This window comes from Pogoniulus pusillus, chromosome 26 (genome assembly GCF_015220805.1).
Source record: "Pogoniulus pusillus isolate bPogPus1 chromosome 26, bPogPus1.pri, whole genome shotgun sequence".
NCBI classification, from domain to species: domain Eukaryota; kingdom Metazoa; phylum Chordata; class Aves; order Piciformes; family Lybiidae; genus Pogoniulus; species Pogoniulus pusillus.
Genome location: NC_087289.1, coordinates 16812510 through 16838921, shown reverse-complemented (window position 1 = coordinate 16838921; position 26412 = coordinate 16812510). Strand labels below are relative to the sequence as shown.

Sequence of the window (26412 nt, the reverse complement as noted above, 5' to 3'; positions counted from 1 at the left end):
ATCCAAGACAGGATGAAACTACCATGTGTTCAGAGAAGGGCAACGAGGCTGGGGAGAGGCCTTGAGCACAGGCCTATGAGGAGAGGCTGAGGGAGCTGGGATTGGTTAGCCTGGAGAAGAGAAGGCTCAGGGGTGACCTTATTGCTGTCTACAACTACCTAAGGGGAGGTTGTGGCCAGGAGGAGGTTGCTCTCTTCTCTCAAGTGGCCAGCACCAGAACAAGAGGACACAGTCTCAAGCTACACCAGGGGAGATTTAGGCTGGAGGTGAGGAGAAAGTTCTTCCCTGAGAGAGTCATTGGACACTGGAATGGGCTGCCTGAGGAGGTGGTGGAGTCACCGTCCCTGGAGCTGTTCAAGGCAGGATTGGATGTGGCACTTGGTGCCATGGTCTGGCCTTGAGCTCTGTGGTAAAGGGTTGGACTTGATGATCTATGAGGTCTCTTCCAACCTTGGTGATACTGTGATACTGTGATACTGTGAGTGCTATAGATCATAAATCATAGAATCAACCAGGTTGGAAGAGACCTCCAAGATCAGCCAGTCCAACCTAGCACCCAGCCCTAGCCAGTCAACCAGACCATGGCACTAAGTGCCTCATCCAGTCTCTTCTTGAGCACCTCCAGGGATGACGACTCCACCACCTCCCTGGGCAGCCCATTCCAATGCCAATCACTCTCTCTGACAACAACTTCCTCCTAACATCCAGCCTAGACCTGCCCCGGCACAACTTGAGGCTGTCCCCCCTTGTTCTGTTGCTGCTTGCCTGGCAGAAGAGACCAACCCCACCTGGCTACAGCCTCCCTTCAGGTAGTTGTAGACAGCAATGAGGTCTGCCCTGAGCCTCCTCTTCTGCAGGCTAAACAACCAGTATGAATCTCTCACCATTCCATTTGCCAAGACACTAACTTTTGTCACGTTTTATCTACTGGTACACACACACCCTCAAGAGAAACAATTTTAGGAAGAGGTCCAAGTGCTGACTTAGAAGAAATTAAAAAGGAAGTCTTGGCCTCCAATAAATCTTCACAGGAGTTGAGGAAACATGAAACAGCAGCACAAAATCTATCTAGACTCCTTCACTCATTCCATCATGAATTTAGGCCCATTTCAGCAAGCATCACTTCAATCAATTAGTGGAATTCTCCAGGGCATGTAAAACCAAATGTAAAAATTATTTACTGAACTAAATATTGACAAAGCTTAATGGCCAGACTGCTGGGCTACTGCTAGCTTAAAAGATCTGTTTGAACAGCTCTATCACCATAGATATCAGAACAACAAGCGACTGCTCTGGGGCCCTCAATTCAAGAGAGATGTTGAGGTGCTGGAAGGTGTCCAGAGAAGGGCAGCAAGACTGGTGAGGGGCCTGGAACAAAAACCCTATGAGGAGAGGCTGAGGGAGCTGGGCGGTGTTTAGCCTGCAGAAGAGGAGGCTCAGGGGGGGACCTCATTGCTGTCTACAACTACCTGAAGGGAGGCTGTAGCCAGGTGGGGGTTGGTCTCTTCTGCCAGGCAACCAGCAACAGAACGAGGGGACACAGTCTCAAGTTGTGCTGGGGGAGGTCTAGGCTGGATGTTAGGAGGAAGTTGTTGGCAGAGAGAGTGATTGGCATTGGAATGGGCTGCCCAGGGAGGTGGTGGAGTCTCCATACCTGGAGGTGTTGAAGCAAAGCCTGGATGAGGCACTTAGTGCCATGGTCTGATTGACTGGCTAGGGCTGGGTGCTAGGTTGGACTGGATGAGCTTGGAGGTCTCTTCCAACCTGGATGGTTTCTGGGAGGGCCGTTGTGTTTCTGTATTACCTTTAACTTGTACATTTCTGTCTATAGCTGTCTCTATTGTAACTATCTGTTTGTCTATTGTGCTAGCTGTAAATATAAGCTTCATTCAATTTCCAGAGCTGCTGAGTCTAGTCTGGGTGACTCTCCAAAGCGTGGAGGGGCAGGGAACACCCAAACCATCACATTACAGTAAGTAAATCTCCACTAACAGCCTGAGGAGCTTTGGGTGACAAGTCACCTACAGGTACTACACCTGCTGGCATCAGCAAAGTCAAACAGTGTTCACTAAGCCCTAAAAAGTATCACCCACAGACCTGCATCATTCAGCCCCTTGTGAGCATTTGGCATGTTTGTTGGTAATTTTTTTTAGGGATTACAGTTTAAGGCAACAGAACATAATGAAGCCAGACTACATATGCCACAACAGTTGGAACTTAATCAAACTGTTGACTTCTGATGTAACAGAGAAGGGGTAGAAAATCTGTAAACACTGAGATGAGGGGAAAAGACAGAGAAAACCCAGCACCAACCAAAACCCAGCATCACACACATCAGATCTAAAATAGAGGCAACTATCAACCAAACCAAGAAAACTCAGCAGTAATCCAAATGCTAGGACAAAGGTTGGATATGAGCAACAAAGAACTGAAACAAGAAGCAGTAGTGTAGCAAATGCTGCAACAAGCAATAGCTGCCAGACAAGGAATTAGTCAAGCACAGAGAGTCAGACTCCTGCTGAAAACAAGGACCTCCAACCAAAAGTCCACAGGTTACACCAACCCCTCCAATGTGATTTTATCCTTTTATCAGCCTCCATCCAGTCATCCTGTTTCAAGAGCTTCTCAAACACAAGCAAACAGCAAACTCAGGGGAAAAATCCATGTTTGGTCACTCTCTTGTCCTTGCCTCCTCCCTGTTATCCATCCTAAAACACAGAATGGGTACTGCAGTGATGGCACAGGTGGTGGTGACAGGAGGAGGGAAGCACCAGTCAGCTCTTTGTAATGGAGGTAGCTACAAGCAGGCTCCATCCACCAGAATTTAGCCTCAAGTGGTTTTTTGCCTGCTTCCACAAAGCACTTATGAAAGATGGAAGGAATAGACTGCATGAGTTATTCTGGTGGGACCTATCTGCTTCCAGATGTTTTCACCTTCAGATGTAATAGAGAGCATGAATTCACCACACAGAAGTGTGCACTTGCATGCTGTGCATGAGATACATGATAAATTCAGCATTCCTGGGAAGTACAAGCTGCAGGAAACCTGTCTTAGGGATCCACCAAATTCAAGGAAAAGGCTCCCCTGACAACAGGTTATGAAGAACAACAAATGAGGAACTGCACAAAGCCCTGTACCTTCACATCTCCATTGCCAGATTGGAACGAGGCAAGGAGCACTCCTGCCTCAATTACATCAATAAAACCTCAAGATTGCTCCAGTAACACCCCCGTGGCTCCCCTTTCACTCCCTGCTGTCAGAAAACAGCTACACATACCTATACAGGGACACATATGTAGATGTGTGTGTGTGTAGACAGCTGTACACATAAAAGCACCACAGCTCCAGGTCAGGCAGTGAAACAAAGCCATAGAAGTATGTGTTACAAAACCCAGACTCTTAAACAACTCCATCCCAGTCTGAAAATGCCTCTATTATGGATATTGACTGACAAAAGCCAAGGTCTTCTGCAAACAGCAGCTGATGCACAGTACAAATACATGGGCACCACAGAGATTTTCAGAAGCCTGTGACAGCTTTCAGGAGAGTCTTGCAAAAATGAACTCTCTGGTGGATGTCTGTTAAAAGCTTCCATGCAGCAGAACCTGACAAATATATAATCACAGAACTTTTTCAGTTAGAAAAGACCTCTGAGATGATTGAGTCCAACCAGTCTGGTACTAAACTGTGACCCACAGCACTGCATCTCTGCCTTCTTTAAGCACCTCCAGAGATGGGGTTCAATCACCTCCATGGGGAGCCTGTTTTAGTCTTTGACAACCCTTTCAAGGAAGAAGTTTCTTCTAATATCCAACCTAAACCTTTCCTGCTGCAATCTGAGGCCCTTTCCTCTCATCCTGTCCCCTGTTACTAGAGAGAGGAAACCAACACCCACCTCACTCAAATTTCCTTCAGGGGGTTGCAGAGAGCAAGGTCTCCTCTCAGTTATTCAAATATGCCAAATAAGCAACCCTACAGAAACAAGAATCTTAAAGAAAGTCAAGCACATAGCAGATTAGTTCCTCTGCCTGAGAAAACAACTTAAAATCAATCATGGAGACTTGCAGATACTGACCTTCATGTCTCAAAGTCTGCTAAAAGACAGATAGGAACATTTTACAGCACTGCAAAGAACCAGTACAGATTGGCAGTAAAAGCCAGTCTGAGGCAGTGGATGAAATAACGAAGCTAGTTAGCTTATTACCTCCTGGAGGCTTCACAGCTGTGAACCCATTTCATATTCCTTCAGTGAAAGAGCATTACTACACTTAGGAGCATTAACTGCTGGAGGAACCACAGGGACTAACTCCAGAGGCTACCTTGCCAATTTGTGTAAATTAGCCCAGTCCCACTAAATATTAATGAAAGCTGATTTCAGAGAAAGCTATTTCCCAATCCAAATTAAGTAACAATTTGGCAGCAGCAGCACTACCAACAAATTGAAAACAAATGGCACTGTATATAAAGAGCACATTCAAGGGTAAGATCTGAGTCAGCTGTGAACCAAGGCAAACCAAGTCTAAAGGAAATTTAAATTAGGATTGTATTAGGAAGAAATTCTTTGCAGTGAGGGTGGTGAGGCACTGGAACAGGTTACCCAGGGAGGTTTTGGATGCCCCCTCCCTAGAGGTGTTCGAGCCCAGGTTGGACGAGGCCATGAGCAACCTGGTCTAGAGGAAGCCAGGAGCAGGTGTGGATCTGTTGGAAGGTAGGAGAGCCCTGCAGAGGGACCTGGACAGGCTGGATGGGTGGGCAGAGGCCAACGGGCAGGGTTCTGCACTTTGGCCACAACAACCCCAAGCAGCACTACAGGCTGGGGACAGAGTGGCTGAGAGCAGCCAGGAGGAAAGGGAGCTGGGGGTGCTGGTAGAGAGTAGCTGAAGATGAGCCAGCAGTGTGCCCAGGTGGCCAAGAGAGCCAATGGCATCCTGGCCTGCATCAGGAGCAGTGTGGCCAGTAGGACAAGGGAGGTTATTCTGCCCCTGTACTCAGCACTGGTCAGGCCACACCTTGAGTGCTGTGTCCAGTTCTGGGCCCCTCAATTCAAGAGAGATGTTGAGATGCTGGAAGATGTCCGGAGAAGGGCAACAAAGCTGGTGAGGGGCCTGGAGCACAGCCCTGTGAGGAGAGGCTGAGGGAGCTGGGGGTGTGCAGCCTGCAGCAGAAGAGGAGGCTCAGGGCAGACCTCATTGCTGTCTACAACTCCCTGAAGGGAGGCTGTAGCCAGATGGGGTTGGGCTCTGCTGCCAGGCAACCAGCAATAGAACAAGGGGACACAGTCTCAAGTTGTGCCTGGGGAGGTCTAGGCTGGATGTTAGGAGGAAGTTGTTGCCAGAGAGAGTGATTGGCATTGGAATGGGCTGCCCAGGGAGGTGGTGGAGGCACCGTCCCTGGAGGTGTTCAATAAGAGACTGGATGAGGCACTTAGTGCCATGGTCTGGTTGACTGGATAGGGCTGGGGGATAGGTTGGACTGGATGATCTTGGAGGTCTCTTCCAACCTGGTTGATTTTATGATTCTATGAAGGTGTCCCTGCCCATGGTAGGTGGGTTGGAACCAGATTCACTTTAAAGGTCCCTTCCAATCCAAACCATTCTATGAATCATTGAATAAATTTACTATCTGATACAACTGGTTGTGGACATGCTCCATCTCCAGTGAATAAGTGACTCTAGAATGGGTATGCAGTGTATTTACACTGAAGGAGGGGAGAGAGGGGATAAAACCAAAATGAGTACTAACATCTTCTGCCAAAAAACCAGTGGTCACAGGATATTAGGGGTTATTAATGGTACTCAAATGAAATCTGAAGATTATGAAAACAAACAAATGAAATTAAGGACTTCAGTGACCTGTATCAAGAGGTGTCTGAAGAGCAGATAAAAGCTAGACAGCAAGCTTTAACAGGCAGTGAGAACAACCTATGGCACACTAAAAATAGCAACAGATGTAAGAAAGGCAAGCAGTGAAGGACTATAATGGGGTGTAAAAGGTTCTGTCAAGTAAATCTGTGCAAGTTTTGGGTTAAAAAGAATAAAAGCCTTTTAAGGCTAAATTTTGTAGAGACTGAAGTAATTCCAGAGTTACTGGGGACAAACTCATTCCTGACATAGAGAAGTCCATGCAATTTAAGCTAAAGCATTAGATTTCAAGATGAGTTGCATTCCAAATTGCAGGCACCAGGTCTAAGATACACCCACTGAAAACCCATGCAAGGTTAACAACAAAAAAAGGGCTGCAGATTGAGAAGCTGCAATTTATTCCTTTTCCTCTGAAGACAGTACTTTTAAATTCTGGAAGAGTTCACACTGTGCTAACACAGGATCCCAGGACCCAGAACGGTAGGGGGTGGGAGGGGACTCTGGAGATGATCTAGTCCAACCTCCCTGCTAAAGCAGTTCCACTTCCAGGAGACTGCTCTTGGAGGGTGCTAGAGCAGGCTTCAGAGAGAGGCTGTGGAGTCTCCTTCTCCAGACACTTCCCACACCCACCTGGACATGTTCCTGTGCAGTTGACTCTGGGTGATCCTGCTCAAGCAGGAAGGTTGGACTAGATCTTCAGAGGTCCCTTCCAAACCCTATGATTCTGTGACTGTGACTGATGTTCTGGAGAACATCTGAAATCCCTCTTTGCACAAAAGAAAGCAGAACTCTTCTAGGCTAAGTTCGACCAACACAGAAGTGCAAACTCAATTAGAAGTAAGCACTTAACTACAAGTAAATACAAGTATTAAGTACAAACTTAATACTAATGGGTCATAATTTACCTGGGAGAAAGTTTCATACTGAGGCCTAAACAAAATTTGAGATCATGGCATGCTCTTATTTTTTACTTCTGGATGAATGCCAGGGTCAGAGACCTGCAGAAGTGCCTGTGAAGATCTGAGCTGCAAGTCAGACTCTGATGAGTCTGTTGGGGGTTAGCTGGAGAAGCAGAGGTTCACCAACACTCTCCAGCCCCATCAGTGTGAACTCAGGCAGTTTAACACATAAGAAATAGTCCCTTCTGCCTACAGAGGTTTAGTGTGGGGAATACAGTGGCCATGGCTGTCTCCTTAAAACCATTCAAAGGAAGAATAAAGACAAATGACTAAAAGCAAAAGACTATCATGCTTGTCTCAGAACAATAAAAAACCAAAGAGCCAAAAAACCCCCAACTCTCTGAATAGTCTCAGTGGACTAACAAAATGCACCTGCAGAAAACAGGAGCAGCAGAGTGTATTACACTCTGCACAGAGAGCTGCTGACAAAAACTTCTCAAGTAACTAACTGTGCAAAAGGTTACAGGCCACATTAAAAAGCATTGACAACAATCTGATACCAGCTTCATGTGAGTATCAAATTCATTTCTAGACTCCAGATGAGACTCAACATGGACCCAACTACTGCTTCATAGAAAGGAAAAGACTTACAGTGAAGAGCAGCTCTGAAGTGTACTTGAAATACAAAATACTAACCTAACTTTCTTTCCCTAAGAGAGCCACACAGCAGAAAGCCTGAAGAGAAGCAGCAAATGAATGCTGCTGTGAGAATCTAAATAAAAGACAAACTTAAAAGAAGTCAGAATTGAATTCAGCTACAGACTTCCACGAGTTGAGAATGCAAAGTCAGAAAAACCTAACTAAAGTAAATCCTAGGAGCAGACTGCAGGAGCAGATAGATCAGAAGTGAAAAAACACAATTCTCATGTTATCTCAGGATATATTCATTACATTTGTCTGGGTCTTCATTGCTGGAAGCAAACCTTAAAAGTGCTATGGAAAAATATAAGTTCATATTACACAGAAAGAACTAAGTATTGAGAAATAATAGGTTCTGGCAAACATGAATATATGGCACTTGTCTGAAAATTGGCAATACTGAAAACCTGCTAAAATCTGACACAAAAAAACTGCATTCAAACTGTGAAAAAAAAATCATGACAAGGATTCCTAATTGTTACATCAAACTCCCAAGGCTATTAAGAAAAAAAGTATAAACCAATTTGTAATTTGGTTGACAGAATCATAGAATCAGTCAGGGTTGGAAGGGACCACAAGGAGCAGCCAGTTCCAACACCTCTGCCATGGGCAGGGACACCCTACCCTAGAGCAGGCTGCCCACAGCCTCAGCCAGCCTGGCCTTAAACACCTCCAGCCATGGGGCCTCAACCACCTCCCTGGGCAACCCATTCCAGCCTCTCACCACTCTCATGCTCAACAACTTCCTCCTCACCTCCACTCTGACTCTCCCCACCTCCAGCTTTGCTCCATTCCCTCCAGTCCTGTCACTCCCTAAGAGCCTAAAAAGTCCCTCCCCAGCTTTCCTGTAGGCCCCCTTCAGAAAAGGCCCACAATAATGTCAGCTGGGAGCCTCCTCTTCTGCAGACTGGTCAGCCCCACTCTCATGACAACCCTGGCTTCTCATGACATGAGAGATGAGTGGCTGCAAGTGCAAGTTAAGGAATATTAGATCACATTTTAATTGCATCCCGGGGTTCTCTTGTTTGTTTTGGTTTGGGTTTTTCCCCTCTTTGGAGTATTTTTACAATAGTAAATGTGTGTAAGGTGCACAAATGACAAAGACTCTTCAAATTGTGGTTCAGGTCAATTATGCCTGTTTGCATCCCAGGCTTTCAAATAAACTTTCCTTACTCCCTTAATATTGGCTCATAATTTCTCTACTGCTTAAAATATGCTGTCTACTTCTCAATACATGTAGGCAGGGCACATTCTAATCCCCATGCACATCTGCCAAACTACACAGGCACACCCCCATCTCCATGTAAGTACTAATATACATAGTACAAGCATATACAAGTACTAAAGTTTTCAATCACTGTTCCTTTGTGTTTGAATTACAAAAGCTTCTTAACACAAACATGGCAATGACTTCTTTGCAGCACTTCATCTACAGAAGAGCTCTGATGGCACGGTGTGGCACTTCAGGACATGGTTTAGTGGGCATGGTAGTGCTGAGTTGATGGTTGGACCTGTTGATCTTAAATGTCTTTTCCAAACAAAAAGATTAGATTCCATGATTCTGATTTTATATTGTTTACATGGAGATCATAGAATCAAGCAGGTTGGAAGAGATCTCCAAGCTGATCCAGTCCAACCTAGCACCCAGCCCTATCCAGTTGACCAGACCATGGCACTAAGTGCCTCATCCAGGCTTTTCTTGAGAATAGGACCAATGGGGATGTACTACTTGTGAGATATAAACACAAATAAAAACTGGGGTTTGCACATAGAAAATAGCACAATAAATCAGAAAATTCACATATTGACACTGTTCAGCAGAAGGATTGGAAAGTCTGGTAACAGAGCTCTTCTGTGATGCCAGTGTTCTCCACAGGCACCTCAAAAATTCATGTACAAGATATGAAAACATTCTCACCTTAAGTGTCAGCCACTGAGGTTTCAGAGCATGAAACCATAAGGCAGGAACTCTAGTCACTGACTGCTGATAGTACCAACAGTCAGGAGAATGTTCATTCTGCCTACACCTCTCTTAAAACAGATGAAATGCATCAAAGTCAGTTCCACATACATAGTCACCAAATAGCAACCCTACAATTCCTTTTCACCCTGTGAATATCAGTAACTCTAAGACAAACACAATACACCAAGCATGTTGTATGTTCTGTATCACAGTAAAACCAGAGAACAGAGTCCAGATGTTTCCTCAAACCCTGACAAAAATGAAATTTGAAAACATGTTGAAAATCAAGTTGGAAGCCTTAACTGAATCCATGTAGGAAGAGGTGGCACAAGGACTCAGTAGCTTGTTAGGAATACGTTTGTTCTGTCTTCACCTACTAGATAAGAAGGGTCAATCCTGAATAACTGTTAAATATAGCAGCTATGAAGAAGAAAGACAAATCTCATTTTCTCCTTGTTTATTACTACAAAATTAGATCTCAGACCTTTCACAGATGTGAGACAAATTTTGACCAGTTTTCACTCATTTAGAGGACCAGACTCCTTTGGGAATTAACCAGGCTTCGCTTCCAGCTACAGTAGAAGTCGTATTCAGAATAGGACTTGGCCCCTGAGTCTTCTCATTTCTAATTCTCTCACACTAGTTAGCAGCAGAAAGTGAAAACACATGAACTGATACTACAGGAGTCCTGTTTTGTTGAAATGCACAGTAAAGGAGCTCTGCTTAAACCCTCTCTCAGCAGCACTGGCTATTGGCTTTGCACTGCACCAGATTTTTTGGGGCCCACTGTTTCTCCTTTGATTGCTACAAACAGTAACTGAGGCACAGGAGTTTACTTAAAGCACACAAGTACTGTCAAAACCAATCACTGATTAGAGAGGCTCTTGAGGTGGGACTCGTGGTCCAGCAGATTCTGTAAGCCCCTATTACAAGAAGGATGTGGACGTGCTGGAGCATGTCCAGAGAAGGGCCACGAGGATGCTCAGAGGGCTGGAGTAGCTCTCCTATTAGGACAGACTGAAAGAGTTGGAGCTGTTCAGTCTGGAGAAGAGGAGGCTCTTCTTTTGTGGCCTTTCAGTATCTGAAGGGGGGCTACAAAAAGGTCCTGTAAGACCTCTGAAAAGGATCAAAATATAAATGAGTCAGAAACACTTTTAGAGGTAATTCACTACAACTGCCTTAGATATTTCTTTTATAATGAAAAAAACACCTTCAGAAGGTGTCCAGCTTTGTCCCTCAGACACAGAGGAAGCCTAGACAATTAGTTTAGCCTTCACCTGCTGCTGTGGTGGGGACAATCAAGAACACAAGCTGCAGTGCAAAGTACTCAACACTGCTGGTGTCAGCAGGTATCTTTTTAAGAAGCCAGGCACAGAGAAAAGCCTTGGATTCATTACTAACATCACATAAGTTTTAGATAAGCAAAAGCATAACAGGATATTCTTTAATGGACTGCTTACTCCCAACATGTATTTTCAATTTGGGAGCAATGAAAGAAACAGTGGAGAATTTGAAATAGGTGACTTTAGGATCTGTTTTGTGCCGTACATAAGTACATATGCCAGGCCTCATCGCCATCAAAGCCCTTTCTGGCCCTTACTTTGAGACAGTGTCTTGGGTTCAAATGCAGGTTCCCAGAGACTCTAATAAATTTAATAGACCCAATGACAATTTAGAGAATTTATAGAGTGCCCTCCCCTCTTCCCCCTCCTTTTCCCAAAAGACAGGGAGAGAGAGAAAGGTAGGGACACCCAAATAAATCAATCTCACTCGATTTGGAGGTTAAAAAGGAAAAGTTTAACAATAACTTAGAAAAGGTATTGGAGGTAGGGAAGTTTACAAAGGATAAGGAAGGGAAAACAGCAAAATACAACAAGGGATGGATACAACCCGAGTAATGTGATGGTGTCTCTGCCTCGTGGCTGCCACGGGGTGTGCTGGTATGCAGTGTGAGTGTGTGTGTCAAGAGGGAGCGAAGGAAAAAGAGGAAGAGACAGGCAGCTCCTCTCTCTTTTATACCACAGGAAGTGGGGGGAGTGGGCTAACCATCACCTGGAGTGTGGCCCACCTCTGGGGAGGGGCCAAGACCCCTAGGGTCAGGTTCAGGGTTACGCCCCCCCTGGAGCGTTAACCCTATACAGACAGCCTACTGGAAAATACACAGCTGTTTACAAAAGAGAGGCTTAGTCTGAACTACAATCACAGGATAGGGATGACACAGTTGGTTCTGTTACCTGCATAGCACTCTTTCCCAGCTTAACCACCTCAAACAAGGTGACAGGATCCCCTTCTCCATTCTGCTGAGGGTGGCCGTTAGCTCTTCCACGACTTGTGCCTCTAGCTCCAGATTCAGAACGACTCTTGTCTGCTGGAGACTTCCGAGGTTTCTTAGTGGCAGACTGGGCAAAGAAAACCAGCAGAGGGAAAAATTTACTATAGCTAGACCTGAAATTGCTGATCATCTCTTTACAAACTGTATATCAACCCTACACACACATTCAGACACTCACACATGTATATACACGAGTCTCACAGAACAATCCAGGCTGGGAGGGATCTCAGGAGTTCTCCAGCCTGACCTGCTCAAAGCAGAGTCAGCTACAAAATTCAGCCAGGTTTCTTAGGGCTTTAGCCAGACAGACACAACCATTTGCATTTCTCAGTAGCTGTTGAGGAACAGCTTTAAATCCACTGTCATGTCAAGGTGAGCAGTGCTGAATTTGCAGCATTGGCACACCAGCTCACAGCATTACTCAACACAACAACATGACTAAAACTAGATAAAAGGCAGCAAATTTCAGACAGGACAGCAAAACTATTTTATGCTGGCACATAAAGCAAACATTTAGAATAATTAATGACCTTTAGAAGATAGTTATTAAAATCAGACTCGTTATGTTAGCTTTCAATTTCTGGATTTTGGTTGTCACACAACTTTTCTAAGAGACTGCATACACAAAGTGTCAGCTTCTCAACTCAATCCAAATTCAATCATTGTGTTTACACAGCCAGATTTAGTAAGCACCATAATAGCTCCTTGCTTCAAAATGTTTTGAATTCAAACATGTTCCCAGTGCATCTGAATTATTTAATGTACTCTGGATTCTACAAGCTTGTGATGAGGAAGTACAGATCTCACTTGTAAGAAGCCATCTAGTGAACAGTTTGCTCTGAATTTAAGCCACCTTGGGCAGAAAAAAGATGTTTGGGGAAAAGTAACATTGGGATTGCTGCTGTGACCTTACTTCCACGTTCTACTCTTCCTCTCTTCCATAAGGCTGATGAAAGCAAAAGTTCCCACTTTCCACAGACCAGTGAAGGATGTTAAAGAAAACAACACACAAACAACTGGAAGATTACCCTTAGCACAATAACCTCATGGTACAGCCACCTGAGGACACTGTCAGCCAGTTTCTGTCACAGCTTTTAGTAAAGATCATGAAGTCAACACAGGAGGTTGAGTCCTCCAGCTGCAGATACATTAAGAATTTTCCTGCAGAGGGAAAGGATTTCGCTTCTAGAAGAGAGTCTGTAGAAGACAGACCTGAAGTCTACCTTCCCTCTTACTTTAAAAGGGAGCACTGCTGGTGGGGCCAGAGAGCTAAAGAAAAGGGCAAGGCAGAGCACAACTGCCTCTTGCAAACAGTCAGTTAAGGACCTGCATAAAAATGCAAGCTGGAAAGCTTCAAATAGAGGTACATTCTCTGTGCAAGTGTTTTAACATCTGCACTAATGATCCAAAGAATGTGCTCTCCCTTAATGAATTCTTAAACCTGCGCAGGGCTGCCTTTCGCAGCCAGAAAGCTACCAGGACATGACACAGCTGAGCTCCACTGAGCTGCAAAGAGACACATGACCACTCTTTAATAACATGGCAAAGAATTAGAAGCAAATTGAGACATATAATCCATGTGCTTATTCAATCTGGCTGATGATAAACCAGAAGCACTTCAAGTACCTAAAAGTTCTGCTAAATGACAGCAGGAATGCAAGTTGATGATGTCCTCCACAGAAGCTAGTGCAAGCTGCCTCTGTACTCAGGTCTCTCAACATCTAACTCAATGGGAGACATTAAAACACTGCAAGATCAAAGAGAAAACAAGTAGAAGGATTTGAAAACCACACATCCAAAGACACCATCTTACTGGAAAGCAATGAGCAAAGCCATCTACACTGGTACAAGTATTACAGACAGGTGTGCACCACAGGGACCACAGGACACATCACCACTGCCTTTAAGCTACACTTCTGTCAGGTATCTTGGGGAAAGGAGATGTGTGCCTTGAACAAGACTCATTGTTTGAGAACACCAGTGAGCTCTCAGAAGTACAGAACCACTGGAGAGAAGGGATGCCATCCAGAGGGACCTGCACAGGCTGCAGAGGTGGGCACAAGCAAACCTCAGGAGGTGCAACAAGACCAAGTGCAAGTTCCTGCAGCTGGGTTGAGGCAATCCCAAGTACAAATCCAGGCTGGGCAGTGAGTGGCTGGAGAGCAGCCCTGAGAGGGACTTGGGGGTGCTGGTGGACCAGAAGCTCAACAGGGCCCAGCAGTGTGCACTTGCAGCCCAGAAAGACAACCAGAGCCTGAGCTGCATCAGCAGAAGTGTGGCCAGCAGGGCCAGGAAGGTGATTCTCCCCCTCTACTGCACTCTGGTCAGACCCCACCTGGAGCACTGCATCCAGTTCTGGAGCCCCCATTACAAGACCATGGCACCCCCATTGGTGCCATGGTCTAGCCTTGAGCTCTGTGGTAAAGGGTTGGACTTGATGATCTGTGAAGTCTCCTCCAACCCTGATGATACTGTGATATTGTGAAGAGGGATGTGGAGATGCTGGAGTGTGTCCAGAGCAGGGCCAGGAGGATGCTCAGAGGGCTGCAGCAGCTCTGCTGTGAGCACAGACTGAGAGAGTTGGGGCTGTGCAGTCTGGAGAAGAGGAGGCTCCCAGGCGACCTTCTTGTGGCCTTCCAAGATCTGAAGGGGGCCTTCAAAAAAGCTGGGGAGGGACTTGTTAGACTCTCAGGGAGTGACAGGACTGGGGGGAATGGAGTAAAGCTGGAAGTGGGGAGAGTCAGACTCAACATAATGAGGAAGTTGTTGAGCATGAGAGTGGTGAGAGCCTGGAATGGGTTGCCCAGAGAGGTGGTTGAGGCTCCATCTCTGGAGGTGTTTAAGGCCAGGCTGGCTGAGGCTGTGGTCAGGCTGCTCTAGGGTAGGGTGTCCCTGCCCATGGCAAGGGAGTTGGACCTAGATGATCTTTGTGGTCTCTTCCAACCCTGACTGATTCTATGACTGGACAAAGCCTGATTTCTCAAGCTCAAGTAAATACTTCAATACTCCGGACCGGAATTAACACCAGACACTGTACTGACTCTACTTGAATGAAGTTCCCCTCCAGTATAGCTTTTTCTTTTGACAATGAGAACAACTCTCATAATAGAGAAACTGGATGTTAACTTAACAGAAATCACTTTGTTTCCAAGCTGGGGTAGCTAAATCCAGAAATGAGATCTGTGTTGAATCAAGGCACAAAACAAGTAGTCAGTGAACCCTCCAGCGAGAAACTGAAAAACCCAAACCTAGAGCTTTGTGAGTAAGGGATAAAAAGTATTTGCAGATAGAAAGGCACCAGAGGAAAGGTGTCCACCAGACTTTCAATCCTGAGCATTTCTATTCTTTCAGCCTCTAATTTCCTTTCCTTACCTAAAGCCCCCTTAAACTGATGGCCATGTACAGGTTGGGTTTTTACCCCTTTTGCAAGTGTCAGTCTGTCAGAATCCCAAGGTGGATGAGAACTGTCTTCCAGACTAAAGCTTTTCTCCTGCTTATGACAGGTATCTCTGAGAAGTCATGGGAAAAGCCAAGTAATTAGCAGTACTGCCTCTGAGTGCAATGTAACAATTTCCATCATCCAGACATCTGCTACCATGGCAGAGCCAACACAGAGGTGAATTAGGACTACCAGAGAAAGGGAGAAAGAAGCATGAAGAGGTAAGAAAGCTTGACATGTTTTAATCATGCACCAAGGGGTTGTGAACTTTCACTGAGAGACCCAGCACAGGCAACTGGACAGGTGGTGGTGTCAAAACAGACAAAACCAAGTGACCCACATCTGGAAAATTAACTCATGTAGTAGAAGGTAACCCACTCACTACCAAAAGGAAAGGGGGGAAAGTGAAAGTGGCTTGCCATTTTCCATTAAATTCCTCAAGCTGACCAGATGCACTTCACAAAGAAATACAAGACAGCAAAAGTGTTACAGATCAGTAACTGCACCTAACCTGCTACCTTAAATGGTAGCCTTCATACTATAAGCAATTTAAAGCAATAGTCCATTTCTCACAAAGGAGGAAGAAGCCTTTTAACCTGTGGAAGACTGAAGAACTCACATCTCAAAGGCAACACCCTCCTGTAAGGCCTTGGCATTCTAACCTCACCTTAAGAGGAAGAGTGAGTTCTTCCTGAGTTAATCCTGGTTACAAAAAAGAAGGCTACCACATACTTCCTAAGATCATCCTGGCTATCTAGGGAGTCAAATGGTCCTCTGGACTTTTCAGAAGGACACTGAGGTGCTGGAGAAGGTCCAGATAAGGGGAAAAAAACAAACTCATGAAGGCTCTGGATAATAAGCCTTGTGAGCAGCCATTGAGAGAAATGAGTTTGTTTAGCCTGGAGAAAAGGAGGCTGAGGGGAGACCACATTGCTTTCTACGGCGCCCTGAAAGAAGGCTGTAGAGAGGTGGGCATTAGTCTTCTCTCCCTAGCAACAAGTGGTAAGAGGAAATGGCCTCAAGTTGTACCAGGGAAAGCTCAGATTGGATATTAAGAAAATGTTTTTATTGAAAGAGTGGTCAGGCTGCCCAGGGAAGTGATGGACTCACCATCCCTGGGGGCATTCAAAAATCAGCTAGACATGGCACTTTGGGACACGGTTTAGTGGGCATGGATTGCTGGATTGATAGTTAGACTCAATAACCTTGGAGGTCTTTTTCAACCTTAATGGCTCAGATTCTTTTGTCATCATAGAAATAAACAAGGTGCTCCTTGTGAGAAGCCCCATCCTGCAAATAAAGACAGATCTAAGTCCCCTAACATCCAGTGCAAGCAGAGCTGCTTCAGTTGTAGTGCACACAGCTTAGAACAACAACAACAAAAGCAGCAGAGGCAGTGTTGGGGGGTGGCACTGCTTTTTTTTCCCCACCCTCATTCAAAAGCCTAGCAGGAGTTCTGAAAATCATCTTAAAGAACCAAGAGACCCTGCTATACATGCTTTGAATCACTTCAATTCTTCTGGCAAGCAAATTCTTCTTGCTGTAAGGGAAAAAAAAAGCCCAGAAAAATGAAGAGTAGATGAGATTACCAAAAATGCCAGGAGCACCAAAAGCTTACAAGGAAAACTTAGGCCATTAAAATTTCTCCAGCAGGAAGCTACAATTAGCAAGATGGAGAGGTCTCCACATACTGCTGTACCTGTAGCTACATAGCCACAGAACTAAACTGATTCACTTTGGTTTTAAAGGACAGAACTAAAACATAGAATCATTAAGGTTGGAAAGATCATCTAAGATCATCGAGTCCAACTGCTGACCTAACACCACCATGGCCACTACACCTTACTCAGGTGAGTAAACTAAGAAAGGAAACTCATGCAATTCAAACCAAACCACAAACCTCAATTACTATGAAAACAAAATCTTCCAAGACTATTCCTTCCTACTGCTAAACAGGACATGCATGACTTGGAACCTAAAGGAAAACTCAATCCCCTGCAGTATGCAATATCCATGCTACAATAAATAGGTCTACAAGTCTGCTGCAAAGTCAAAATACCACATATGAATGCAAAGCAAGGGTACTGTGGTCTGTCTCCTTCATACCAAGGATACACAACAAGATCTGAAAGCAAGACTGTAGAGCCTGCACTTGCTTTACCCAGACTTACTAGAAGAATCTGAGGAGTTGAAGGCAGGCATGTTGCAACCCAAGTACAGGCTGCCAGAGAGACCAGCAGAGATGTCAGAATGTCTGCCTCTGGAAGAGAAATACTGACATCTCTTCCTGTCCTTGGAGTCAAAGAGGCTAATCTGTTCACTCCTTCAAAGCTGAAATACACCCAGCACTCTCCCTCAGCTGAGGTCTAAGCCAGGCTGTTCTGAGCTCCTGGAAAGGTAAGGCCAAGTAGGCTGAAATGCAGCATGGTGACAACATCAAACAGACAGCACTGACCCAAGAGAAGATGGATAAGAACAGACAAATAACTGATCACCTAGGCTCACTAATAGGAAAGCTGCCTTGCACCACAAGCCCTTGGGCTTCCAAATTCCCTCCTAGAAGAGGAGAGTGCATCCATACCCATGCATTCCAACAATGCAGCTGACTGAAAATGCACTTTCAGCCAATGGTACCCATCAACTTCATGCAGAGAACTGTTAAGCAGACCCCTCCCACAACTCACTGAATAGAATAGAATCAACCAGGTTGGAAGAGACCTCCAACATCATCCAGTCCAACCTAGCACCCAGCCCTAGCCAGTCAACCAGACCATGGCACTAAGTGCCTCATCCAGTCTTTCTTGAACACCTCCAGGGATGATAACTCCACCACCTCCCTGGGCAGCCCATTCCAATGCCAATCATTCTCTCTGTGAAGAACTTCCTCCTAACATCCAGCCTATACTTCCCCTGGCACAACTTGAGTCTGTGTCCTCAGATATAAGCTCACAGAGTATCACATAAAAACATGAACCAAAATCTTTCTGTGCTGGTTTGAGGCTAACTGGAATATTTTACTGAGAGAAATTAAATCCTTAGCCGTGAGAAGAAAGAAGAAAACCAACAATAATCTATATCCTTCAGTTTTCTGCTGAGAAACACAACTAGTTAAAATATAGATAAGACACTCACTGCTCTCACACTGCTCAGTCAGCTCTCACTTTTGGCTGTGCCTTCTCTCTGTGGCTCTGTGTGGTTGCCTCTGCCTTAACTCTAACCCAACCTAACCCTTTTTCCTCTAACCTCCTTGTCATCTTTCTGACATCTCACCTCAGATCTCTAGATTTATCAGGTGAGATATAGGGGGGTTGATCTGGTTATTTTGGTCTCTCCTCCCAGACAACCAGCAATAGAAGAAGGGGACACAGTCTCAAGTTGTGCTGGGGGAGGTCTATGCTGGATGTTAGGAGGAAGTTCTTCACAGAGAGAGTGATTGGCATTGGAATGGGCTGCCCAGGGAGGTGGTGGAGGCACCGTCCCTGGAGGTGTTGAAGAAAAGCCTGGATGAGGCACTTAGTGCCATGGTCTGGTTGACTGGATAGGGCTGGGTGCTAGGTTGGACTGGATGATCTTGGAGGTCTCTTCCAACCTGGCTGATTCTATGATTCTATGATTTCTGAAGGGAGGAAAAGAGGGAGGGGTAAGGGGGTTTGGGTCAGGATCCCTCCTGGGGACTCTGGTTTCTGGGAGAGGTGCTGTGTTTCTGTATTACCTTTAACTTGTATATTTCTGTATCTATTGTAACTATCTGCTTGTATATTGTGCTAAGCTGTAAATAGAAAGCTTCCTTTCTTAACTTCCAGTTCGGCTGAGTCTAATCTGGGTGATTTCGTAAGTGTGTGTGGGGCAGATAACTCCAAACCCATCACAATTCCACTGCCAGATTCATCTCTTGGCCAATCCTTCCAAAGGCACCTAGTCTACAAGACTGTTTAGAAGGGCAGGGGGGAGGTCAGCCACTGTCAATGCCACTACAGGACACAGTACAACTCCTGCTAAATTCACTGCAAGTTTGGTCAATTCAGAACAAATGGATTAGATTCTGAGAGTTATTTTGAAGGACTAATGAACTTACCCTCTCTGTAAACTGACTGCCTAGTCTATTCAGCCAAACACTCATTAGTAACAGTCTCTTACAGAAGTGGAGGAGCAAACTGGAAAGCAGCATTTTCAGGAAGGGAAGGTTCCCCAAGAGGTCCTCCATGAAGTGAAGAAGTATTTACTACAAATGGCAACTTTTCAAATGAGGACCATCTCCTCCCACAAGTCTCCAATCTGTGAAGAAGAAGGTCTTTCTTTGGAAAAAAGCCTGGAAATTCCTCTAGTAGTAGTAGTTCATCTTTCTGGCAAATAGTCAGGTTGATTCTCTAACACTAGAGCAGAATAACAATAGCTAGATCGTAGAAGTGCATTGTGTACTGCTTTGTTATAGAACCATGTAGCAAAACAGAGCACAGAAGAGTAAACCTTCCCAAAGAGGTCATTGGGTTAATGGCACATGTGTCATTGTGGCTGTGATGGCCTAAGGATACCAGAAAATCAACACTCACTGGGAGAGATGGAATTAGGGGGAAAATACCCCCAGAAAATGGGAAAGCCTGTATAATAGAAGTTGAAAACTTCAAAGCTAAAGATGAGTTGAGAAAAACAGCTCTGAATTTAATTAATTAACCTGTTTCACATCTGAGAATAAAGGTAGGTGGGACCTGTGAAGATGCAAGAGTGAGGGGGCAATGTCACAGCTGCACCTCCCATGTGAAGCAGATAATTCACCTGGGGAAAGTCAATAAGTTAGCACCATGGGCAGGTGAGCAACGTGGAGAAGAGGGGGAAGCAAAACACAGTATCTGCAAAACCAGCACCTCAAGCACTAAGTCTATGAATTTTAATATCAACTAATGTCATGAATGCAATTGCCTAGAATTCTCAAGCTGCTTGCACTTCTCCTCAAAGATATAAGACATGGAGTGACTTCTTCCTTTGGTCACTTTTATGCAGATCAGTCTTATTTATTCCTTTCTGTTGCTGCAGTATCCATTATGAAGGATTTGATTGTGCAGCCAAACATAGACATTTTGTCAAGTGAGCCAAAAATGACATAAAAATGACTGGACTTCTGGAGGATGGGAGAGCAACAAATGCCATTTATCTTAACAAGGCTTTCAACAGACTTATGCAGTATTCTTACATCCAAGCTGGGAAGCTGTGATCTGGAGGAGTAGATAACTAGAGAAGTGGACAAGTATTTGAACTGCTGGGCTCAGAGCACAGCAATTAATGGGTCATTTTCTACATGCAGAATGGCAATGACAGAGTATAACAGAAGCCTACCTGGGACAGGTTCAGCTCCCCATCTTTATCAAAGAGCCAGAAGAACAAGAGAGTGTGGTCCTGTTAAGTGTGCAGATGGCACCAAAGTGGCAGGGGCTGCTGCTGACAATCTGAAGGACGAGGCCAACAGTACACACAAAACTGAACACAGACAAACACAACGACCTGCTCTTAGCAAAGGGGTAAATTCCTGCACCAACACAGGCTGGAGAGCAGCTAAGTCCAGGAGCAACTATGTAAGAAAGGACTGCAAGGTCTTGGCAGACAGTGAACTAGACACAAGGCAACAATGTGCCTGAGCAGCAAAGCCCATCAGCACCCAGGCCTATACAAATGAGAGCACAGCACTACACCAAGGAAGTGATCATGCCCTTCTACATGCTTCTTGTCCCATATCCAGTTTTGGCCCTCTCAGTGTAAGAGAGGGTTCAGCACAGGATTGCCAGTGTAGTCGAGGGACAGGTAACACTCCTTGGTAATTCTCTAGACTAGACTGAAAAAGCAGCAAGCAATACAGTCAGATCCCAAAGCTGATCCTGCTCTGAGCAGGAAGTTGCAATGAAATCTCCTGAGGTCCCTCCCACCCTGATTCACAGAATGGTTTATGTTGGAAGGAACCTTAAAGATCATCTAATTCCAACGCCTCTGTAACAGGCAGAGGACACCTTCCACAAGGCCGCATCCAGCCTGGCCTTGGACACCTTGGAGGCACCCCTGACCTTCCTGTGCAATCCATTCCAGTGCCCCACCATCCCTCACTGGAAAGATTCCATGACTGACCATCACTGTTTGTCTTTTCTGAATCTCTTCCAGTCCTAGAAACCTGTCTTGAGATGTTGGGGTGGATGCTGAGAGGGGAAAAAGCAAAACTGGAATGATGGAAAGTATTCCAAGTTCTGGCAGACCATGGCTTTAAGACAGACACAGATTTGTTTTATTCCCTATTCTCTTCTTCAGATTTAAGATGATTTTTGACCTCTACTGAGCATTTGGATGATGCTTTCATGGAATAATCTGTGATTGGTCTTTCTCCTTAGCAGGAATGGTCAGCCTGCAGCCCACCACTTTACGTAGGAAGCCACAGCCACCTTCTCTGTATGCTCAGCACTATCTTGTACACTCGAAGAGCCTGGAGCTGTTCTAAGCATAATGTGCAATTGGCTGCTGTAGAAACTTCACAGCAAGATCTGTAGAGTGCTTTCATAAATATTGCCATAGGAGCTACTAATCAGCTCAAATAGAGGGATGAGGAACACTTTTTGTAACATTCACTTCTCTACTTCTCTGTCCCAGTGACTGTGTGGTGTGTAAAAAATACCACTAGTGTTTGTGCAACTTCAACTCTCACACTCCAAACCTCTAGGCTAGCAACCAGGTTGTTTCTGTATACTCCTCTTCATGGGACAGCAATGGGCAAAAACCAGTCAAGAACATTAAATTTTGCACAGCAGACAACAATGCTAGAGAACAGGTTGAAGTCCCCACTCTATATGTGGGGCACTGAATATGTCAATGTTTAAAATGTGTTAATAGATCTTCTGAGGCATTCAGTTAATGCTGTGCTGCAACTCTGTGTGGAAATTCACATTAAGAGATTATCAGTTATTAAAAGGCTCAGATGTCATTTTCCACTTCAAATTCATTAGAACTTCCAAACCAGTCAGGGGCTGTGCTTGCTGACGACGCTCATGTCTGGAAGGAGGTTGCAATATGACAATGATAAGAGAGCTGCATCTTCACGTAAGTAGAGAACAAAAGAAACAAGCAATAGCTGTTATGAACTCAGTTTTGTCTCTTTTTAAACACTCCAAACATTGTTTGCATATCAACCTCATAAACATTTCATACTAGAGTCTTCAGAAAGTTTTATGCAGGGCTCATTAAAAATTTATGTGACCACAAGATGATGAGATGAAAAACAGTTTAGAGTCATTTTAAAACAGATGCATAACAAAAACTAAATTACACATACTGGAGGCCTGCCAGGACGGCCCCTTTTTCTTTTTCCTTTGACTTCTGATTCTTCAAGCTCACTGCCAGCATCTGAATGTGCAGTAGTTTCATTTGTAGAATCCCTGGGGGGAGGAAAAACACTAGATAAATTAAAATGATTTGAAATCAACAAGTAAGCTGTAAGTGACTGGTTAAATATTTAGTTCTAAACCAGAAAGAGACATTAAAAGGTTTGTCACATTTCTTCTGCAAACTACGGAGCAAAGTGTTGTTAGCCCTTACCTTTTGATGGGCTGGAATATCACTTGATTGACTGGAAGATAATTAACTTAACAAGGCTTTCTGAGACCATGTTACAATTCAAAACCCAGCTATATTAAACAGCACATTCTCAATATATCCACCCCTCAGCATATTCACTAGTCTGATGTTCCTTTTACTCTTAGTAGCTACTTCCCAGATGCTTTCTCACAGCCTTGAAAGCAAACTGGAATACAGCCCAGCTAGCACATCATTAAAGCACTGACACAAGTTCCCAATTGGGCTTCTCCATGTTTTCAGTCACACTTGAAGACTATGGTATTGTGCAGCTGTTAATAAAGAGAGGATTAACACAGACCATGAGGAACAAACCAGAGAACACACTTCAATCTGAAGACATTGATTATTCTTCCAGTTAGAAAAGCATTTTCACTTACACAGTGAAAAAAGCCTTGACATTATTAGCAGAGAAACACACAGTATCACTTGTCAATCATTCCTGGTCTAGACTTAAGAGATGATATTAAGTAAGGGAAAAACATCACTCCAATTGCCCCCCAACCTCGGCCAGGTGCACAGGCACTTCTCTGCCTTTTGAACAGCCCTGCCTGCTTGAAGAAACTCTTTGTTTGTAACTGATCATCTGAGGCATTATATTTTGCCCAGTAAGAGTGCAGAATCCAAGCCAGACCTGCTACTGATTGCTTTACTTTTACTTTGCAAGATCCCAGTGCATGAGAGCTCTGTAAACTAGGAGTAACTATAATAATGTCCTAGATTACTCAGAGTTAAGTCCAGCTCTGAGCAGAGATTTTTTTCAATCCTATTTCCTTCAAGTGAAAAGAATTAAAGAGCTGTAAAACTTGTGTCAGGGGAAGATGAAAATCAGACCTATTCCATTATCTTATACAGCCTCAAACACAGAGCTGGAATTAAAGGACTGTTTTAAAGAAACTGAGAAGCTTCAGCAAGCCAAGACTAAGACAGATCATTCACACTCTGGGTGGGTTCTTTTATGTTTGGGCTTTTATTATTTTGTTGTTTGGTTGAGGTTTTATTTTGTCATTGGTTTGTTTGTTTTAAATGAGGAATACTTCACAAGTTTGCAGTACCACCAAGAAAGCTATTTAGCAGTGTTAAAAGATACAACCATCCTAGTATGACAATCAAGAATGTTCTGATACTTCACTGAAATGAGTGTATTCTTCTAGGTCTATTTTAAGTCAGTTTTGCAGAACTGTGATGAATTCCTATCATTAAAACAGGATTTCCCAAATTGCAAGCAAAAAATCACCATGGGGTCAACAGAACCATTTAGGAACGTTGGACAAGTAGCAGCATATGTATTAATCTCCTTTTCTGATGTAATTTCAATGGATTAGCCCTAAACACTCTAACACAACCCAGAAAACCAGACATCCTAGATTTAAAACCAAAACAACCCCAACCAGTGCTACAGGCTGGGGACAGAGTGGCTGAGAGCAGCCAGGGAGAAAGGGACCTGGAGGTGCTGGTAGAGAGTAGCTGAAGATGAGCCAGCAGTGTGCCCAGGGGGCCAGGAGAGCCAACGGCATCCTGGGCTGAATCAGGAACAGTGTGGCCAGCAGGACGAGGGAGGTTATTCTGCCCCTGTGCTCAGCACTGCTCAGGCCACACCTTGAGTGCTGTGTCCAGTTCTGGGCTCCTCAATGCAAGAGAGAGGTTGAGGTGCTGGAAGGTGTCCAGAGAAGGGCAACAAAGCAGGTGAGGGGCCTGGAACACAAACCCTATGCGGAGAGGCTGAGGGAGCTGGGGGTGTGCAGCCTGCAGAAGAGGAGGCTCAGGGCAGAGCTCATTGCTGTCTACAACTACCTGAAGGGAGGTTGTAGCCAGGTGGGGTTGGGCTCTTCTCCCAGGCAAGCAGCAACAGAACAAGGGGACACAGTCTCAAGTTGTGCCAGGGGAATTATAGGTTGGATGTTAGGAGGAAGTTGTTGGCAGAGAGAGTGATTGGCATTGGAATGGGCTGCCCAGGGAGGTGGTGGAGTTGCCATCCCTGGAGGTGTTGAAGCAAAGCCTGGATGAGGCACTTAGTGCCATGGTCTAGATGACTGGATAGGGCTGGGTGCTAGGTTGGACTGGCTGAGCTTGGAGGTCTCTTCCAACCTAGCTGATTCTATGATTCTAAGTATGCAAGCACATTTCAGTTCCCAAATCATATGCTTGTAAAGCAGGATCTCTCCAAAGCACTGAAAACTAAAGAGAAGTTGCTTTTCTGCTTCCCAAACCATGAAATTAGAAAAAATTCCATTTCAAGCTATAAACCTTTAAAAACCCACAACTATAAAAATCCTAAAGCCAAATAAAAAGATACCCCACACATAGTTCAAAAGTATTTAGCAAAATAGGACCACACTGCTGAAAAGCAATGCAGTGAATGCAGCCTGAAAACAATGTCTGTGCAGTTGGAAAGATCCAGCCTTTACCTAAAGACCAATCACCAGTGCTGCAGCTCCCTCTGACAAAAATGCTTAATGCCTCATAGTGACAATCTCTTGGGTTTTTAATTGCCTTTCAATACAGAAATGAGGAACTCCATAAAGATATCTGCAGCTTTCTCTTGCTACAGCAAAACTGAAGGCATTCTCTCCTGCTCTCTGTAGAAAAAAAAGCCTCTCTCTGGTCTACAAAGATCCTTACTGGAAATGTATTTGGCATAATATGGTCTAAGAAACACCTCTTAGCTGGGGAAATGCTGTAACTTTGCTAGCTTACACAGCTACACTCCTTATACCATCAAGGGAAAGATTTTTCTCTATTAAAACCAGACTCAGCAGTCCTGCTACGCAAACAGCTCCACCACTTCTCTGGAAACACAACAGCTATATAAATAAATTAAATAGAATAGAATCAGTCAGGGTTGGAAGGATCACAAAGATCATCTCGTTCCAACTCCCCTGCCATGGGCAGGGACACCCTACCCTAGAGCAGCCTGGCCAGAGCCCCATCCAGCCTGGCCTTAAACACCTCCAGGGACAGGGCAACTCATTCCAGGGTCTCACCACTCTTGTGATGAACAACTTCCTCCTCACATCCAGCCTGGACCTACCTATCTCCCCCTGGTCCTGTCACTCCCTGATATCCTGATGTGCTAGTTTGAAGCAAGCTGGAATGTTTTGGTAAAAGAACTAGATAACAGGCAGTGAAATGAAAACAATTGATGTCAACTTCTCTCACAGTTACGCTGAGAGCTCTGGGAAGAAGAAGTAAACTTTCTCCATTTTGTCTTTCTCTTCTGCCTTTGCCTTCAGACCTGGTCACATCTCATTAACCTTGCTCCTACTAACCTTGCTCCCTAACCTCTTGGCTGCACCTCTCTTCTTCCTGAGAACTGGAGTAAGGTTGAAAGGGCTGGGGGAGGTGCTGGGGTGGTTTGAGAGCCCCTCCTGGGGACTCAGGTTTCTGGGAGGGGAGTTGTGCTTCTGTATTGTTTATCCTTTGTATATTTCTGTATATAATTGTATATAACTGTATAGATTGTAAATAGCTGCTTGTAAATTCTGCTAGCTGTAAATAAATTGCTTCATCTATATTCCCAGAGGCCATCTGAGTTAGCTGGGGCAAATACAAAGTGTGGGGGGGTGGGTAAGAGCCCAAACCATCACACCTGAAAAGTCCCTCCCCAGCTTTTCTA

At 44.7% G+C, this 26412-nt stretch overlaps 1 protein-coding gene across 3 annotated transcripts in view; it reads right to left on the bottom strand.

The window, feature by feature from the left end:
* Nucleotides 1-26412, bottom strand: part of STAG1 (STAG1 cohesin complex component) — a 232677-nt gene that overhangs the window by 143208 nt on the left and 63057 nt on the right. For 2 of the 3 annotated variants that reach the window (XM_064165354.1, XM_064165355.1), the window contains exons 3-4: nucleotides 22498-22600; nucleotides 11658-11822 (exon numbers count right to left, since the gene is read on the bottom strand). In XM_064165354.1, coding sequence (XP_064021424.1) covers nucleotides 11658-11822; nucleotides 22498-22600 — 268 coding nt within the window. Of the gene's footprint in view, nucleotides 1-4076; nucleotides 4128-11657; nucleotides 11823-22497; nucleotides 22601-26412 lie in introns of those variants that run through there. The other variant, XM_064165356.1, reaches the window with a different exon arrangement.